This window comes from Cherax quadricarinatus, chromosome 24, assembly GCF_038502225.1.
Source record: "Cherax quadricarinatus isolate ZL_2023a chromosome 24, ASM3850222v1, whole genome shotgun sequence".
NCBI lineage: Eukaryota > Metazoa > Arthropoda > Malacostraca > Decapoda > Parastacidae > Cherax > Cherax quadricarinatus.
The window spans coordinates 10,855,238-10,871,747 of NC_091315.1; the positions used below are offsets into that span (position 1 = coordinate 10,855,238).

At 41.3% G+C, this 16,510-nt stretch overlaps 1 protein-coding gene across 2 annotated transcripts; it reads right to left on the minus strand.

The window, feature by feature from the left end:
- Positions 1-819: 819 nt before the first annotated feature.
- Pex2 (peroxin 2) lies at positions 820-7,439 on the minus strand. 2 transcript variants are annotated; one of them, XM_053779566.2, is made up of 2 exons: positions 7,361-7,439; positions 820-5,245 (listed from the first exon to the last, which is right to left on the minus strand). In XM_053779566.2, exon 2 carries the CDS (start codon positions 5,109-5,111, stop codon positions 4,236-4,238), a length of 876 nt encoding a protein of 291 aa, XP_053635541.1. In that variant the 5' UTR covers positions 5,112-5,245; positions 7,361-7,439; the 3' UTR covers positions 820-4,235. The 2 variants fall into 2 exon arrangements, with proteins under 2 accessions (XP_053635541.1, XP_053635543.1); XM_053779568.2 differs by lacking the exon at positions 7,361-7,439 and adding an exon at positions 7,099-7,354.
- Between the last annotated feature and the right edge of the window lie 9,071 nt (positions 7,440-16,510).

Genomic DNA, 16,510 nt, shown 5'->3' on the forward strand with positions numbered 1-16,510 from the left:
GTTACCACCTGCCAAATCTGAGATTGTTGCACCCCTCCTTACTTGACAGCCTGATGGCTACTAAGGCAGACAAGCACCACGCTCCACACACTAGCCAGCAGAGAAGATGCCATGTAGATTATTTATTATTATAATCAAAAAGAAGCGCTAAGCCACAAGGACTATACAGCGATGCCATGTAGAGTATTTACAATGAAACAATCATAAAAATCATAATTTTTGGAGGAAAAAAAAAACATCAATTGCCAAAACGTATTTTTGCTGACAGCAGCAACAAAAAAAAAAATACATTTAATGAAAAACATAATTAGAAATACGATAGAAACAAGCAGATTACTTCAAAACGTTGCCAGAATTTTGTACTATTTTTCAGTAAGAAAAAGTTTTTTCCATAATTTTTCAATTTTAATTTCCTGAAACTGGAAAAAGGCTCACCCCTCCCTTAAGTCTTAGAATTAACAAGGAAACAAAGATATTAGACAAGAAATAATCTGTAGCCGTAATGAAGTGCTACTTTGTACACAGAAAAAGAAGCAAACATGAGTTTGTGTGACTGACTTACTGAGTAACTTGGCTGACTTACTGAATGACTTGGCTGACTGAATGACTTTAAGTTAGACACTCTACTACAACCATCAACTTCAGTACCAGTACCTCTACCATCCACCTCAGCCCACTAGGGCCACAGCATAACTTCCACTCTCTTATCAATCGTCCATAAACACCAGCACCCACAATTTGAGGAAAGAAATACTATTATTTCCATTACATTTGTAGTCTTAAGCTGTAAAAACAACATAATATATCACAACAATGAACTACAGCTACATATTCACTTTTATTTTTGTAAAGACTCAGCAGACGATGCAACATCCCCCCAATGAAAAGCAGGGGTGTCATTAGCACGTTAAGAGACAATACAATAAGTGTCAGGGGCCTGAGACTGTTCAACTGCCTCTCGGCATACGTAAGGGGGATTACCAATAGACTCCTGGCTGTCTTCAAGCAGGCACTGGACAAGCACCTAAAGTCGGTACCTGACCAGCCGGGCTGTGGCTCGTACGTTGGATTGCGTGCAGCCAGCAGTAACAGCCTGGTTGATCAGGCTCTGATCCACCATGAGGCCTGGTCACAGACCGGGCCGTGGAGGCGTTGACCCCCTGAACTCTCTCCAGGTAAACTCCAAGTAATATCTGGAGGCCTAAAAAAAAGTTGTTTGGCTTTTTGGGGCTCCCAGGAATGTAGTCCTATTTTTCCCATAAGTTCTTCAGTTCATCTAACACGATTTTACCTAACACGGCATTTTCAGGAATGTAACTACCATGCTAAATGACGGTCTACTGTAATGCAGAGAATCTGTAGCTTGGGGATTAGAAGAAGGTGCAGGGTTTCTAAAAGTAGTATCCAGAGGGCTGAGGAGGGATTGTTGAGGTGGTTCAGATACTTAAAGAGGATGGAACAAAACAATTTGGAGGGCATATAAATCTGTAGTGGAAGGAAGGCAGGGTATTATTAAAATCATGGGGGAGCACTAAACCCATAGGATTATACAACGCATGGGGGATGGAAGGTATTCAGGCTCAATTCAGGGAAACTGAGCACAGATCCAATTCCCTAGATCAAGAGCCCCTCACCAGTATCAAGGAACCTCCCTTGAGGGGAGAAAGGCAGGGTAGGAGTCGTCCTAGGAAAGGTTGAACGGAGGGGGGATAAAGGAGGTTTTGTGTGTGAGGGGCTTGGACTTCCAGCAAACATGCGTGAGCGTGTTATTATTATTACTATTATCAAGGGGGAAGCACTAAACCCGTAGGATTATACAGCGCCTATGGGGGATGTGGAAGGTGTTCAGGCTTAATTCAGGGAACTGGAGCACAGATACAATTCCCTAGATCAAGAGCTCACCAATGTTAAGGAACCTTCCCTGAGGGGTCATGAGCATGTTAGATAGGAGCGAATGGAGGGAAATGATGGTGGTGTCTTGATGTGTTGCAAGCCGCAGTCAAGTCCTGAAGGTAGGAAGTACAGTACTTGCGCTCTGAAGGAGGGGTGCTGATATGTTGCACTTAAAATTTTAACTCTAGTGTAGGCATGCCTCTGGCAAGACAGTGGTGGAGTGGATGCTGATAATGAAAGTGTTTTAATAAAAAAAATAGAGATAATGTAACACATTTAATAAAATTAATTTTGTAATCAGGATAAGACAAAATTTGCTTTAGAATGCTATTACCCTGCAAGGCCCCCCTCCTCCTCCTCTTCCTCTTCCAAGCACTGAACTGTATAAAGCACCTGGCAGTACTATTCACTTAATGCTGATACAATGACTCAAATACACTATTAGCTTAATTAAAAACTATTGTTATTTATGTACTGTACTATTTTTTCCATATACAGCATATAAGTGTTGCCTAAACTTAGATAAAACATCAAATACAAGAGAATGCCTTTTCTTTTTCAGAAAACCTGACCTTAAAACAGTACTAGTATCCACAGGTTGGTTTCCATTTACTCAGTAATCTTTTGATTTTTCTATATTGTATATTTATGTTAGGCTAAAATTTGATAAAACATTAGACTGGGAGAGACTGTTAACAGAACATTAGTTACAGGTACACTGAGTGTACAATACAGTAAAACCTCTATTACATTAGGATTTCAGATTGATCTGATAACATCCAATGTCCAGACATCTAAAAACAACAAAGTACGTACAGTGGACCCACGGATAACATAATTAATCCGATCCAGAGAGAGTGTCTTATACCGAATCTGACTTAATCCGAATTAATTTTCCCCATAAGAAATAATGGAAATCCAATTAATCTGTTCCAGACACCCAGAAGTATTAAACAAAATAATTTTTTTACATTAAATATACATTTCCCTCCCCAGAAAACAATGAGACATGCAGACTAAAACATTACTAAAATGACACCTTTATTGAAGACTTTTTGATAAGTGATGAGATCGGAGGAGGGGGAAAGGATGGAGGTGTACTATTGTTTGGATGGGGAATCCTCTTCCATAAAGACTTCCAGTACCAAGTGCTTTTCTGGGGTTACTTCCCTTCTTTGCTTTTAATGCCACTAGGACCAGCTTGAGTCACTGCACACCTGTGGCACTAAATATCTGTCCATAGAGCTCTGTTTCTGGCATCTCTTTAAGATTTCCCTAAAATGGGACACAACACTGTCATTGTAGATGTTGCCAGCACGACCTGCAACAACTGTGTCAGGGTGATGTTCATCCATAAATGTTTGCACATAAGAAAGCATGAACAATGCAGCAGGCTTGTTGGTCCATACTAGGCAGGTCCTTCACAAACCATCCCACTAAAAGAATTGCATTTGCCCAACACAATTTTCAATGCTTCCCAAGCAATAAGCTTTGATAATTCTATTCACTGATGCACAAGTCCCACTCAAATCAAATCATGTGTGTGGGGAAGTACCCTGGCTGGTATGTGGGGAAGTACCCTGGCTGGTATGTGGAGAAGTACCCTGGCTGGTGTGTGGGGAAGTACCCTGGCTGGTGTGTGGGGAAGTACCCTGGCTGGTGTACCACCATCACTACCACCACCACTTTCCTATGTTTCTACAAACTTTTTCTTGAATTCTATAGTGTTTCTCACCCTCTTTACCAAAGGGCTGGCACTATTATTGGTGGCTTATTTAGCAGTTTCAAGCACTAAAAAACAATGGAATAATACAAAATGTATCGCATGTACGTGTGGAATCGACCTCACTGGCTGGTAAACAATGTCACACTGGCTGTACATGGAGTGTCTGGGCCACTCACGGCACACAGACACGTTTGGGACGAATGACTTTAACTGAGTTCAATGTTGTTAACCGAGCCAATATTTTGATGCAAAAACGTTACTTTATCTGATGACGTCTTAATCCGGGGGTTAACTGTACATTACTTCCAGAATTGTCTGTTATTGTTATGATCTGGGTGAACTGATTTTGGAAACAATAGACACAGTTTGTTGTTTCCTGAATTATTCATTATTGTTATGATCATGAGAAAACAATTGTTATGATCATGAGAAAACAATTTCCTATACAGTTGCACTGTAAAGGAAATTGCATTCACAGCACATACATTCTGAACTTATAAATTAATGGTATACCAGTATAAAACTTAGTACACATATAGTATATTTTTTAATTCCTAAATGTTTCTCTACTGTCCCCTTATGATCAACTTTTATGTAATACATGAAGCAAATGAAACTAAATAATGGTTGGCACTATTTGAACACTGTTCTCAATCTTGTGACCACACAGAGGACAAGATAAAAGTGGATCAGAAGAATAACTTGAGTAAATGCAGTAGTAACATGCCAAGTGACAACATCCAAAGTTATGAGGAAGAATTGGACGTCTGTTGCAAATAACACATCTTGTTTGAGGTGTAAAATCAATTTCTGGTTCATCTACTGTATTGCTGTTATTTTCACTTAAACTTGGCACCAATTTTCTTACAACATTATGGAAATATTGCACATTGATCAACGGTAAAATAAATGCCAGAAGTTCTGCAAAGCCATGCCACAACAACTCTCTTGTGAAATATGTGTAAGATATTTTACGCACATTACCCGGATTTGCCGATACGTGTCTAAGACCAAATAGTCTTTCAGGAACTGTTGGATAATATCCCCTTTGAAGGAACACCAGCAAATTGACAACCTGTAGAATTCTGAAAACAGTTTCAAATCCACTAACACAATGATTAGCAATGTCTTTGATATTATTATTCTTTGTAAAAGTATATGTTAAGAACCCAGTTCTATGTCTGATCCAACTGCCCAAAACTAAAGTCAATATATAGCTATGGAGTTTCTGTGGTGAAATTGTGTCTTCATATTTTATTTGCAGAAGCTGCTGGCCAACTGAGCTTCTTTCCTTATGGACAGTATTTCTCAATATTAAATACTGAAGAGCTGCATCAATTTCTGGCTCCAGTTTAGTAATAAAGCTTTGACCAATATATTTTACGGCACTCAGTAACTGATTTTTAATTAGGGAGTATACCTCATTATTGAGTAACATTGAATCTAGCTGAGAAATTCTTGGCATATATTCCTTGTTGGCTATGGCAGACATAGTGAGAGGATGCAGGCACTGATGGTTCACTTAGTGGGGGTACAACATTCTTAGTCTCTCAGTCACAATCACACTGCTGCTGTTCGTCATGCACCTTCTCCTTTAATATTTTTGAACTTAACATGAAGCCATGTCTGAAATTACAATTAACAAAAATTGGTTAAACTGCTGAGAAAATGGCAGAATAAAAGTTTATAAATATACATTATACACATGCTAGAACTAATATATACCGCTCTCGAGAAGAAAGAAGTCTCACTGGGAATTTTCATTGACTTATGTAAGGCTTTTGATACAGTCGACCATGAACTGCTGCACACTAAATTAACACACTATGGTATAAGAGGCCACTCCCTCAACTACCTAAAGTCATACCTTAGTAACAGTAGCCAATACGTGTACACAAATGGTGCAAACTCTTCCACACAACCAATCACAGTAGGAGTCCCAGAGGAAAGTGTCCTTGGACCACTCCTCTTTCTCGTCTACATCAATGACCTACTGAATGCATCACAGCTACTCAAACCCATATTATTTGCAGATGATACTACATACGTCTTCTCACACTCAAACCCAGTCATACTCGCCAACTCTGTCAATGCTGAATTGCAGAAAATATCTACCCGGATGATGACTAATAAACTTACCCTAAATACATGTACTGACAAAACCTATTTCATTCAGTTTGGAACCAGAGCTGCAAATGTTCCACTTAACATAACACTAAATGGATCACCCATCACAAGACTCAGAGGGAAAATTCCTAGGAATCCACCTAGACAGTAGCCTCAAATTCCAGACACACATATGTGCATACAACAAATTTCCAAGAAAATATCTAAGACAGTAGGCATACTATCAAAGATACGGTACTATGTTCCACAATCAGCTCTCCTTGCACTGTACCATTCACTCATCTACTCTTATCTCACATATGGAATTTGTGCATGGGGATCAACAACATCAAATCACCTAAGGCCTCTAACAACCCAGCAAAAGGCTGTAATCAGAATGATAAATTCCCACTCGCCACAGCATACTCCACCTCTATTCAAAAATCTAAATTTGCTCACCATAAAGAACATCCACACTTATTCATGTGTCTACTACATACATAGAACAATACATGCAAACATAAACCCTCCACTCAAACTTCTCCTCATCAACCTTAACAGGACACATGACAATAACACAAGACACAGATCTCTTATTGATGTACCTTGTGTTCATATCACACTGTGTAAAAACTCTATGCACATAATGGGCCCCAAAATCTGGAATTCATTACCAGAACATACTAAAGTAACTAGGCCTGAAAATCAATTTAAGGCTCTTCTAAAAAACCACTTACTTGCCCAGGACTAAATAATCAATATTCAATATTTACCAATAAATAAATATTTACCAATAAATCTCCCAATTACTTAAATCTTAAAACTTCAAGACAACATACAGTAAATTGATCATCTTGTTTGTAATACAATGTAATGCGACAAATCTGTACAACTATAATGCTTCAAAATCAAAATGTTCAAATTTCACTGTTTCAAATACTCAATTGTACTTCATATTGTATATTGTATATTATTTATGGTAATTTTTACCACTGAACCTTTCATTGCTTCGTTAATTTTAAGCCTGCCCATAATGCTCTGCATGAAAGGGGCTTTTGGCATGTACACCCAACTACTGTAAGTCCTTGTACAACTATGTATCTTGTCCAAATAAATATATGAATATGAATATATGATAAACATGATACTGGTACAACATGATTTACTGGCAACAGAGTTTTAGGCACCTCTTTTGGTCCGGACAAAATTACAAGACTATGCTTTTGTCAAAATAGTTTACATGGTGTCAATTATAAAAAATAATACTGCCGCTGCGAAAGATGACTAAATAATATATGAGTGCAACACCAGGGCCTTAACTCTAAAATAAAAACAATATATTTTTATTCTCAAAGCCAACTTTTTCAGTTTACCTCTTGTGCCAAATAGTATGGCTCCTGTTTTTTCTAAGCACATCGATTGTTTATATATAAATATTTGTTTGTAAGTCTAGTTCGAGTAATACTACATTAGTTATATCCCTGAGACTAGGAAAGCACACTAATGGACGTGCTGCTTACATAACCCATGCCGGTAACATGTGGAGTTTCTGAGCAACTCTACATGTTATCAGCATGGGTTCTGAAACATAAAATAATGAAATTTCTCCTCAAGTGGCATATATTAAAAAATTACCCATGACAGTCACAAACGCAGAAAAAAATTCCCCGTGTTGTTGAGTTTGTAAGGGCCATTGACAGCTTACGTATTATCGAGCTTTTATTAAGTAAGTAAGTAAGTTTATTCAGGTATACACAAATACAGTTACATAGAATTATCATACATAGCAGCATATGTGTAGAGTGACTTATTTCCATTGGGGTCCTTTATTTATTTTATTTATTTTATGTCTGCAAATAGTACATTGAGATTTTGTATTTACAGTAGTGGGTTGCAATGCAGAGCCATAATAGCCTAGGCACTATGGGCCAACTTAACATTATTGGCTTACAGACTACTTAACACTAAGGATTGTATCATAGTTGTACATTAGGATTGTAATTATTTCATAGTTGTACAGTAGATTATTAATTATAAGTGAATCTAATTTGTATAAGACAAAATATATATTCAAAATTTTTTTTCGTGAAAACAATGATTCAATTACATTCATGTCAACAATGGATAAAAGGTTCAAGGTAATTGCTTTATGATGTATGGAGAAATGGTGGGCCGTGAAAGAAAAGGGAACAGGAGCCCATTTATAAATAAAAACAAATAAGTTTCCCAGTAGAGTAAGTGGGCTTTCCTCGCCAGGCCCCAGCAGAGTGGGACGCCCACACTCCCCTCACCTGAGTTCAGCAACCGGGTTTCCTCTAAAACCGTCAAAGACATATCTCTATTCAATCCTCCCCTATCCCCCCCTTTCCCTTTCCTCCCTCTCCCAATCCCCTGCCTGTTTTTAGCCTTTGGGATTCTCTCCACAGGCACTCTAGTTCCTAGATAGGGGAAAGGGTATCGTGGTCTCTCCCATTCCATGATAGTTGTGTAGTTTGCCATGGAATCTGGATCACTTGGGGATGTCCCAATCCCACTTCAGTCTCCCAGGGAGTGGCCGAAAGAGGTATGATTTGTGGTGGGTATCTGGCCACCCTCTCTTTTGTTCACCGAGGTGGTTCAGTAGATGTGAGGTTGCTATCCTGGATTGCTGGTTTACCGGGATGAAAGGTAGGGTACGGCACGGGTTTCATGCCGCATCTGCACTTGAGGTGCTGGGGTTCTTTTGGGAGTGGAGGGGGATTTACGGCCCTTTCATTCCTCCTAGAGGCTATCCCTCCACATTCCTCCCTTTTTTATTTTTTATTTTCTTTTTTCTAAAAACAAAAAGAAAGAAGTGACATAATCATGGAGTCCCGAATCCTTGAAACAGCTCCTCCTGGGCCCCTTTCTGCTACTGCACCTTGTTCCGACTCTACTTCATTATTTGACCATTCTTCGGACCTTTCTAATGCCTCTGTACCTTCTGCTGGTGCCGTTTCATCACCCGCTCCAGGTACTGAGGTTCCACCCGACTCATTTGATACATCCGATCTCCCCACTTCTTCGACCATGCTCCCGGCGTCTCTCTGTACGGCGTGGCGATTTTTGGATCGCCTGCCCATCCCACATTGGACCAACTCCGGTCCCACACTTAAATGTCTAAAACCATTACTGATGATACTCCTTAATTTCCTCCTCACTCTGCCCAGAAAAGACTGGCTTGACACTCACTCCCTTAACACGCTATGTTTCAAAATACACAATGGACTAAGTTTTGTTTACTCTGCAGCCGACTTCTTCTCCTGACTATCTTTCCGATCATAGTATTAGCAAGGCGCTCCTACACCATGTTGGCCGAGAAATATCCTTCATGCTTTCAAGAGCGGTGCACGCATCATCACAGTACAGAATGCTAGCCAAGCTCCCAAGCTTTCTCTCCTTACAACCATAGATGCTGTTCCTGTAACTATTGAAAAACATCATTCTCTCATTTCTTGTAGTAGTAGTACTGTCATTCTACCTCATACCATTGTCCAACGTAATTTCCAGACATGTGGTGATGACATTCTGGAACTTCCTGAGCTCCAAGACCTCCCTATCCTCAAAATAGGCACTTATACCCTACTAGCCCACATGCGGAGACACTACCTTTGAAATTTAGCTTTCTTAGCTTTTGACTGCCGTGAGGTTCTGTCCTAGGTTTATATTGCGGGACACTGTTTACAAGTACAAAAGGTGATTCCTATACCGCAACAGTGTAGAAATTTCTGGCGTTTTGGTCATCCAGCAAAATACTGCAGGTCCATGGCCAATTATTTATTATATTATTATTATTATTATAATCAAAAAGAAGCGCTAAGCCACAAGGACTATACAGCATTATTTATTATAATCAAGGGGAAGTGCTAAACCCGTAGGATTATACAGTGCCTGGGGGGGGGGATGTGGAAGGCATTCAGGCTTAATTCGGGGAACTGGAGCACAGATCCAATTCCCTAAATCAAGAGCCCCTCACCAACATCAAGGAACCTTCCCTGAGGGGGGTCCATGGCCAAATGCCTAGTTTGTGGTGCCGACGACCATACCAATACATCTTGTAGTCTACCACCCTCTTGCCTTAATTATAATGAAGCTCACCCATCTTACTCTCGCCGTTGCCAAGTTTACTTAAATGAGCGAGAAATCAGCTGTCTCAAAGAGGCAGAAAACTTTCCTTATATCATGGCAGTCTTTCATCTATGCCTCCAGGGAAGACTTCTCCCGTATTTCTTTTTCTCGAATTACTAACGACCCCCACCTCTGGGGTCCCAACTTCCACAGCCTCCTCTGTGGTCCCCCTTTCCACAGTCACCCCTGTCTCTAATTCTTTTGCAGCCCTGGACTCAGAGGTCCCTATCTTGCCACCTCATTCTGTTCTCACTTCTTCATCTTCTCACTTACAAGTTTCTATGTCTACAAGACCTCGTACAACAACTCTTCCCCATCGCCCCTCTACTTCGAAGTCCAAAAAATCCCCAATGTTAAAATTTCCTTTAGCCCCTCCTTTCCTTATTCTACCTGCACATTTTCCTTATCCAGTCTCTGTACCTGGTTCTTCACCTCATACTGGCTCTGTTGCGAGTGTTGAGGTTCATCCTACTCCTTGTACAGTACCTTTCACCCCTGTCCCCTCCCAAGTTTCTTCCTCTTCTGTCCCCTCCCAGGTCGCTTCTTCTCTTGTCCCCTCCCAAGCTTCTCAAGTTCATTCTAACCTTTCGTTCACCCCTACTTTGGTAAATTTCATCATCACCCCGGTCTTTACACACCCTCCTCCTTCTATCTCCAGTATCGTCCCACATACAACGTCCTTGGCCTCTGAAACACTTGAAGCTATCTCCGATCCATTTCCTGCTCCTTCTCTTCACTCTTCTCTGTCTGCACAGCTCCTTTCTTCACAGTGTCCCAACCCTTCACTGCTTGTTCGTTTTCTGCTACCTCCACACGTGGACTTTTCTAAGCTTTCTAGTCCGTAGATACCTCTACCTTCAGATTTCTTGTATCCTTTTCTGGGCAAATCGTTGATTATTTACAGTGGAATATCCGAGGCCTCAGAGGTAACCGAGGTGAGCTTCAGGTGTTGCTCTCCCAGTTTCCCCCCGTTTGTGTTTGTTTACAAGAACTCAAATTATGCTCCGCTATTATTCAAATTCAAATTCAAAGTTTATTCTCTATAAGGATTACAATGCTGAGTTTACAGAAATTTGGTTATTGTTTGGTTTACATGTAGTAAAATTGTGATTACAGAGTGTACCACTAGAACGCTTAGCATGGCTAGGCATTTCGGGCATACTTAGTTTTATTCTTAATTGTAAAATATTACAAATTATGAGGTAAGTTGGTATTATGGCTAAGTGACTAAATACTAGTTTGTGAGTTTAGCAATGTGAATGCTTTTGTTTTGGCACAGTACATAGTTTCAGTATTGGAGTATCACAGGATTCATTATTATCCATCCCATCTCGGGCTATGTTATATTATATTCATCGAATCTTTTTCCCGATGGAGTCTTTAATGAAACTGCTCTTCTTATATGTACTGGTATACCATACAATCAGCTCTTTGTTCATACTTCACTGCATTACACTGCAACACGCATCTACTTGATTATTATTATAATCAAAAAGAAGCGCTAAGCCACAAGGACTATACAGCGCTGCCGCATCTACTTGAATATGTGATATTCAATCTGTTCTTTGTACTTCTCTCCTTCTCGGGCATTATCTATCCCAGATGTTGCATTTCTGATTTCTTCCTTACCGCCACCCCTTCTGTTACTCAGCGATTTTAATGCTCACCATTTCGTTTGGGGGGTCTCCCCATCCATGTTTTAAATACGGGTACTCCCACCCATTTTGACCCCTAATACTTTTTCTCTTGCACTGATCTCTCAGTTTGCTCTTCATCAACTGTATTAGACTTTACCTGGTCTGTCCTTCCGGACTTGCATGACAACGATCATTTTCCAATTCTCCTTACTTCTCATTTGTATTCACCACCTCCTCGTGGCCCACGCTGGCAATTTGACTGAGCGAATTGGGACCTTTACTCGCATCAGACTGCCTGTAGTGAGGATTCTTCTTCGTCCTCCATTGATGAGCTGTTACACCTCTTCTCGACCTTAGTTTTAACCTCAGTTTCTATACCCAAAACCTCGGGCAGGCATTCTCAGAAGTGCGTGTCTTGGTGGTCTCTTGCTTCCTCTGTGTGCAGTCTAGAAAAAAGTAAGGAAACTGAGTGGCAAATACTCTCCCGACCCGGCTCCATTCTTCAGGTTGCTGGTGTCACTGTAGCAAACCCTCTTGCCGTTGCCACTGCAATTGGTAATCGTCTTGTCCGTATCTCTCAGGGGCTCCATCTATGCCCCTCGTTTCTTTCCTCCAAGTCTGCCAGAGAGTTTGAGCCCTTAGACTTTTCTTCTAGCAGGGAAGAGGTTTATAATGAGCTTTGTACACTTCTGGAATTAGAGTCAACACTCTCCGCTTGCCGATCATCGGCAGCCGGGCCTAACGGCATTCATATTCGTATGCTCCAGCATTTACATCATTCAGCCCTTGCTGTCCTCTTACACCTATTTAATCTTATTTGATCGCAGGGAGTTCTTCCCCAGCTGTGGAAATCTGCCATTGTTCTGCCTTTCCATAGACCAGGTACTACGGGACATGATGCTTCCCACTATCGCCCCATTGCTCTTACCAGTGCAGTTTGCAAGGTGATGGAACGTCTGGTCAATAGACGTTTTATGTGGTATTTAGAGACACACATTAGTCTCTCCACTAGTCAATATGGCTTTCGTAAGGGCCGTTCTACTATTGACCCCTTACGTCGCTTAGATGTGTATGTTCGTAATGCCTTTGCCAATAACCGCTCACTTATTGCCATCCTTTTTGATGGCAATCTGCCATTTTTCCTTAAGAGCTTCTTGAGAGACATTTAAGTGTTCGGGTTAATAATATGCTTTCCCCAGACTTTGTCCAAGTGGAAGGTGTCCCCCAGGGATGTGTCTGTTGTGATAGAAACACAGGCCTTATCTCTAGGCTTTATTGAACATAGAATCTTCATAGTACTTCTGCAACAACAAAATATAATGACTAGTACATCTAATAATGGCTTCTACAGGGATGGTGATGTCTTGCATATGTCAAGAGAAAAGTTATAACTACAGGCCACATATTTAAACTCACCATGTAATCTGCATCGCTGATAAATGGATAAAGTAGGAGAGAATCACACACCATGTGTTGGTGCCCATGACGCACACCAAACTGTTGTTGTTGTTAAGGGCCCCTAGAGGTGGTGCAGTATTATCCTGCTGCTGCTCCCCACAGGACCAGTATCACTACAATCTCCCCCTTCTAAAATATCAGAGACAGTAATCTCCCAAACTGTTAGGTGGGCAACGTACACGTCCCGACCTTCGTAGCCCTTGAGCCTCTTCACCAGGTTCGATATTTTCCAGCGGGGTTTGATTAACTGCTGGAGCAGAATCCTCTATTTCCATAGGGGTAGTCTCAAGGGGCTTTCCAGGAGAAAACGAAGCATCTCTCACATCTATTGGTGTATCTTGAGATTCCACACTAATAGGGATTTCAACTGGGGCTAAATGTCTTGTAGATACTGTAGTCTCTTCACCATTTTGGTAGCGAATGTGGGCGTAATGTGGATTAGCTTGCAGGAGCTCTACCTCTTCCACTAAAGGATCCGTCTTGTTCATCCTACGGTGACTCTTCAGGAGAACGGGTCCAGGATGACATAACCAAGTGGGCACGGAGGCTCCCGTAGAGGAACGACGTGAATAGTTGAGGAGTCTTTCATGAGGGGTTGCATTAGTAGCTGTGCACAGCAGTGATCTAATAGAGTGAAGAGCATCAGGTAGGACAGTTTGCCAGTGTTGAACAGGTAGATTGCGCGACTTTAATGTCATTGTAACTGCCTTCCATATAGTACCATTGAACCGCTCCACTTGACCATTGCCTTGAGGGTTGTAGCTTGTTGTTCTGCTGCAGGCAATACCTTTGCTAGCCAAAAACTCCTGAAGTTCGTTACTCATGAACGAGGATCCCCTGTCTGAATGGATATAAGCTGGCATACCAAAAATAGAGAACAACTGTGAAAGACAACTAATAACAGTTGAAGCAGCCATATTTGCACAGGGGAATACAAAGGGAAACCTTGAATATTCATCTACTATGTTAAGGAAATACCTATTCTGATTTGTGCTTGGTAGAGGTCCTTTGAAATCTATATTCAGTCTTTCGAAAGGCTGGGTGGATTTTATGAGATGAGTCTTCTCTGGCTGATGAAAGTTTGGCTTGCACTCTGCACATACTCTGCATGCTCTGATCACTTGTTGCACATCTTCCACTGAGTAGGGCATGTTCTTTGATTTGACAAAATGGTACAGGTGTGTAACTCCTGGGTGACACAAAGCCTTGTGGAGAGCTGAGAGTGATTGCAAATCATGACATGCTGCTCCACAGTGGGACCTAGAGAATGCATCAAGTGAGATGTTCTCTTGACCCGGTCGGTACAGAATATCAAAGTCATAACACGATAGTTCCATCCTCCAGCGTAATATCTTGTCATTCTTTATCCTACTTTTGTGCCTCTTGTCGAACATATACATCACGGACCGTTGGTCAGTCCTTATGGTGAAATGTCTACCAGTTAAATAATGCCTCCAGTGGCGAACTGCTTCTATGATGGCCTGGGCTTCCTTTTCTACAGCAGCATAACATTTCTCTGATCCTTGAAAAGTTCTCGAAAAGAAGGCTACTGGTCGTCCTGCCTGAGATAAGACTGCAGCAATGGCAATGTCAGATGCATCCGTTTCCACTTCGAATGGTAGGGACTCATCAGTGGCTTGAACTACTGAGTTTTCAATGTCCTGTTTGAGAGTATGGAAAGCGGCTTCTGCTTCCTTTGTCACAGGAAATGTGGTAGCACTCAATGGGCGGACTTTACTTGAATAGTTGTAGATCCATTGTGAGTAATAAGCAAAGAGACCAAGAGTTCTTCGGAGTGACTTTTTGTCTTGAGGCATTGGAAGTTCCCGTAGAGGTCGTAGTCGTTCAGGGTCTGGGAATATTGAACCTCCTTCCACTACATAACCAAGGATGCTAAGCCTTTTAGTTGAAAAAGTGCACTTTTCCTCATTGTAACTGATATTTTTCTTCTTGGCGGCTTCCAAAAACTTATCAAGGTTTGCATCATGTTCCTCCTGGGTCTTGCCACAAATGGTAACATTATCCAAATACGCGTAGGTTCCCATGAGTTGCTCTTCCTGAATGAGTGAATCCATAATTCGTTGGAAGCAGGCTACCCCATTGGTGACTCCAAAAGGGACTCTGGTAAACTGATACAGGCCATCACTAGCCTGAAACGCTGTGTATGGTTTATCTTCATTCCTTATAGGGACTTGATGATAGGCACTCTGCAGATCAATTGTGTTAAACACGTAGTACTGAGCAATTTTGTTCACTGTATCGTCAATTCGAGGTAGAGGGTACCCATCAAGAAGTGTAAATTTGTTGATTGTCTCAGAGTAATCGATAGCCAGTCTCCGTTTCCTATAACCATCTTTAACAACAACAACCTGTGCACGCCAAGGGGAATCACTCGGTTCTATAATACCCTCCTTCAGCAGCCTCTGAGTTTCTTTCTCAATGAACATCCGATCCTCATAAGAATAGCGGCGTGACTTAGCTGATATAGGATGGCAATCCGCGGTAAGATTTGCAAACAGCTTTGGTGGGTCTACCCTTAAAGTGCTAAGTCCACAGACAACAAGAGGAGGCAGTTCACCTCCATATGTTAAGGTGACACTACCATGCAGCTTCTGAAAGTCCTGACCAAGGATAACATCAGAGCACAGTTGTGGCAGAATAGCTAAATGTACATCTTGATAATCCTTTCCATTAACTCTGAGATTTACCTTACAAAACCCTAAGGTCTGAATAGAGAGAGATGTTGATGCCATGGAAACGGTACCTGATGAGTGATGTAGAGTCAAGGAGAGCCGTTTAACTAAGTCAAGGTTGATGAAACTCTCTGAGCTGCCACTATCAATAAGACCATCTACTTCTGTTCCTTTGATGAATACTTTCACAACTGCCTTTGACAGTGAATTTGGAGTAGCCGCAGAAGTCACTGTTGCTAGAGTCGCATGATCACTGGAATGTGTGGAGGCACTAGCTCTTGTTGATGCATTAGCACGACATACTTTAGCAAAGTGACCTTTCTTGTGGCATTTATGGCACATTGCTTCACGAGCAGGACACTTTGGACGTGGATGTCTTGAAAAACCACAAAAGAAACACACCGTACCTGCCGCTGCTGTCACTGAGGCAGGTTCCACAGTAACTTCATTGCAAGAGTCTTGGTCAGGAATTGCAGCACTTACCACTCGAGAAGGCTGAGTGGTACTGTATACTTCAGAATTCTTCTGGGCTGAATCTAGAGCTCTTGCCTGGTCAAAGGCAGCGGCTAAGTCGAGAGTTTTATTCTCCAATAAACGCTGCCTTATTATTGGTGATTGCAGGCCACTGATAAAAGCATCCCTGATGGACTCTTCACAATACTGAGCAGCTGTCACTGCTTGGAAGTGACAGTCCTTACCTAAAATTTTCAGTGCTTGAAAGTATTCCTCTAAGGACTCATCAATCTGCTGGCGGCGAGTTGCAAGGCGATAGCGTGCAAAGATTTCATTTGTAGGTTTAATATACTGAGACTTGAGGGTTTTGATAGCATCTTCGTAGGTATTACACTCAG